The 2,215-nt window shown below is 57.5% G+C and overlaps 1 protein-coding gene across 7 annotated transcripts in view; it reads right to left on the bottom strand.

The window, feature by feature from the left end:
* EPHA7 (EPH receptor A7) overlaps positions 1–2,208 on the bottom strand; it is a 167,223-nt gene extending 165,015 nt beyond the window's left edge. For all 7 annotated transcript variants that reach the window (XM_026844869.1, XM_026844873.1, XM_026844868.1 and 4 more), the window contains exon 1: positions 1,906–2,208. In XM_026844869.1, the coding sequence (XP_026700670.1) occupies positions 1,906–2,002 (97 nt within the window). In that variant the 5' untranslated portion in view covers positions 2,003–2,208. The remainder of the gene's footprint in view (positions 1–1,905) is intronic.
* Positions 2,209–2,215: the final 7 nt, after the last annotated feature.

A 2,215-nucleotide genomic window follows, 5' to 3' on the forward strand; every position in this document is an offset into this window, starting at 1 on the left:
AGGAATCCGCAGGGCTCCGCAGGTAACGCGGCCACCCCCTCGCTCGGAGAAGCGGGCAGACCCTGTCCCGCTCCTCTCCGGCATCTCACCGCGGCTTTTGTTTAACTACAGAAAGGAAACTCGGAAAACTTTTCCCATCCCTCTTCCGTACCCAGCAGGGAGCGGTGGGTAACCACGAGGGGCTGCTCCCGCCACCGGCCCTTTGGCAAGGCTGGTGTGGGGAAGCTGCAAACTTACTTTTTTTTTTTTTTTCCCCCCTTCCCCTCGCTTTTTCTTCCGCGCGAGTTTTCTGCGCTTGCAGCAGGTAGCCGCTATCAATCCCTGTCTGCCGCTCGCCCCCTCCTGACCCTCCCTAGGCTAGGTTGATTTTCCCCAAGCATTCACACATTATACACACACAGACTCTATGTATAGACGCATATCTATACACAGCCGTTGCACACACCAACACGAGGGAGACAACCGCCGGGAGGCACCGGCGCAGCCCCGATCGCGGCGCAATCCGCAGGGCAGAGCGGGGCAGGCACCCCGCACCCTCCCTGCCCGGCCCTGCCCCGCTCCCCGCCCTACGGCCACGCGTTAATACTCCCCGTGTGGGGGTCTCTGTGCTTTACAGCCCCTCCAAATAAACTTTCGAAAGGCTGATACACGAAAGGCTCTCTCCTCTTTCCCTCTCTAACCTCGCCATCGCCGCTTTCTCTTAAGGGCAGAGGACATTTTAATTGAGGAATATTTTATTTAAGCTCCGGTTACAAGCTCGATATGGCATTTTACTGCATGCCAACGGTTTGATGAAAAATATTGACGTATTCAGCTGAGGGGGGGAAACACCAAACGCATACATATGCAGAGACACCGAAAAAATCACGGACTCCCCCGTCGTCGTCTTCCCCCCCCCCGAGATGGAGATGGACCTTCGCCTTTGGCTGTCAAACGCGGGCAGGGCGCTCCTTTAAATCATTTCGGATTTCCTCAGCGTGAGAAAAGAGATTCTCAGATGGACTTTGTGAATGATTTTATGCACCTCCATCAGCCTCTGATAAAAAACTGCCTGTTTTGTCTCTGTGCGCGGGGGAATCAAATGTCCGGGGTTCGCCTTACACAGGTACCGGTGTTGGATGGATGGGAATCAGGAAGCCCCGTTGTGATAACGTAGATGGTGTTAAACATCCATCCCTAAACCTCTCTCTGTCTCCCGCGATGCCGGGGGAGAGCACACACGTTGCAGGCACACGACGCCAGGCTGTATGTACCCCCTAAATGCATGCCCAGCCTGCATGGCCAGGAGGTGCACAACTGCACCCCGACGCTCCTTCCCGCGGTCCGTGCATGGCCCCGCGGGGCCGGAGCGCCGCAGGCGCCCGGTGGGCAGTGGCGCGGAGCTGCCCCACAGGGTCTGTCCCGCAGCCTCAGCCCCGCGCCGTGCCTCGCCTCCCACCAAACGTCCCGAGCCCTGAAACTCGGACCTCGGCCCCCGCAGCCCCTGCTCGGGCAGCAGCGAGGTAAGCCGCCCTCCCTGCGCCTCGCCAGGAGGACTGAGGCTGCCACAGGAGCGTGAGGCATCCCTGCACGGATCCCGGGCCGGGGGCTGTCTCCCCAGCCCCGTGCCTTTTCATCACGTGCAGATGCCTCGCAAACCTCATTCCTGAGAGCAAAGGCAGTTGTTCCGATCTCTCTCTCTCTCACACACGCACACACACACACCACAGCAAATGCCTTGCTCTTTCCTCCCTCCCACCTCAACTAAAAAAATGTTGGGTTGTTTTTTTTTGTTTGTTTTCAGCGGGCCGGGGGGGCTGACAAGCAGCTCGCCGTGGCAGGCAGGTCCTCCGCTAAACCGCCACACAGACTTCGTGTGCAAAAGCAATAAATAAGCCCAAACTTTTGTTTTCCGCATCACCTTACCTTCTTTTGCAGCCTGTGCCTCCCCCGTGTGTGCAAAGCGGAACAGCCAGACTGAGCACAAAATAATCCAAGAAGGGAGCCTACTTTGGAAAATCATGGTGCAGGAGCGGGGTGATTTTATATTTCTAGCTATATATTTCTAGACACTGCCGCTGCCGCCGCTTGGTGGGTGCTAGAGGACGGTGGAGAATTTGCTCTGCTAGTCTCTGGCTCGGCGCTCGCTCGCTCCCTCCCTCCCGGCTGCCTTTCTCCTCCTTTTCCTCCTCCTCCTCCTCCTCCTCCTTTTCCTCGTCCTCCTCCTCCTTCTTCT

This window comes from Athene cunicularia, assembly GCF_003259725.1.
Source record: "Athene cunicularia isolate RWA chromosome 3 unlocalized genomic scaffold, athCun1 chr3_part1, whole genome shotgun sequence".
In the NCBI taxonomy this organism is placed as follows: Eukaryota; Metazoa; Chordata; class Aves; order Strigiformes; family Strigidae; genus Athene; species Athene cunicularia.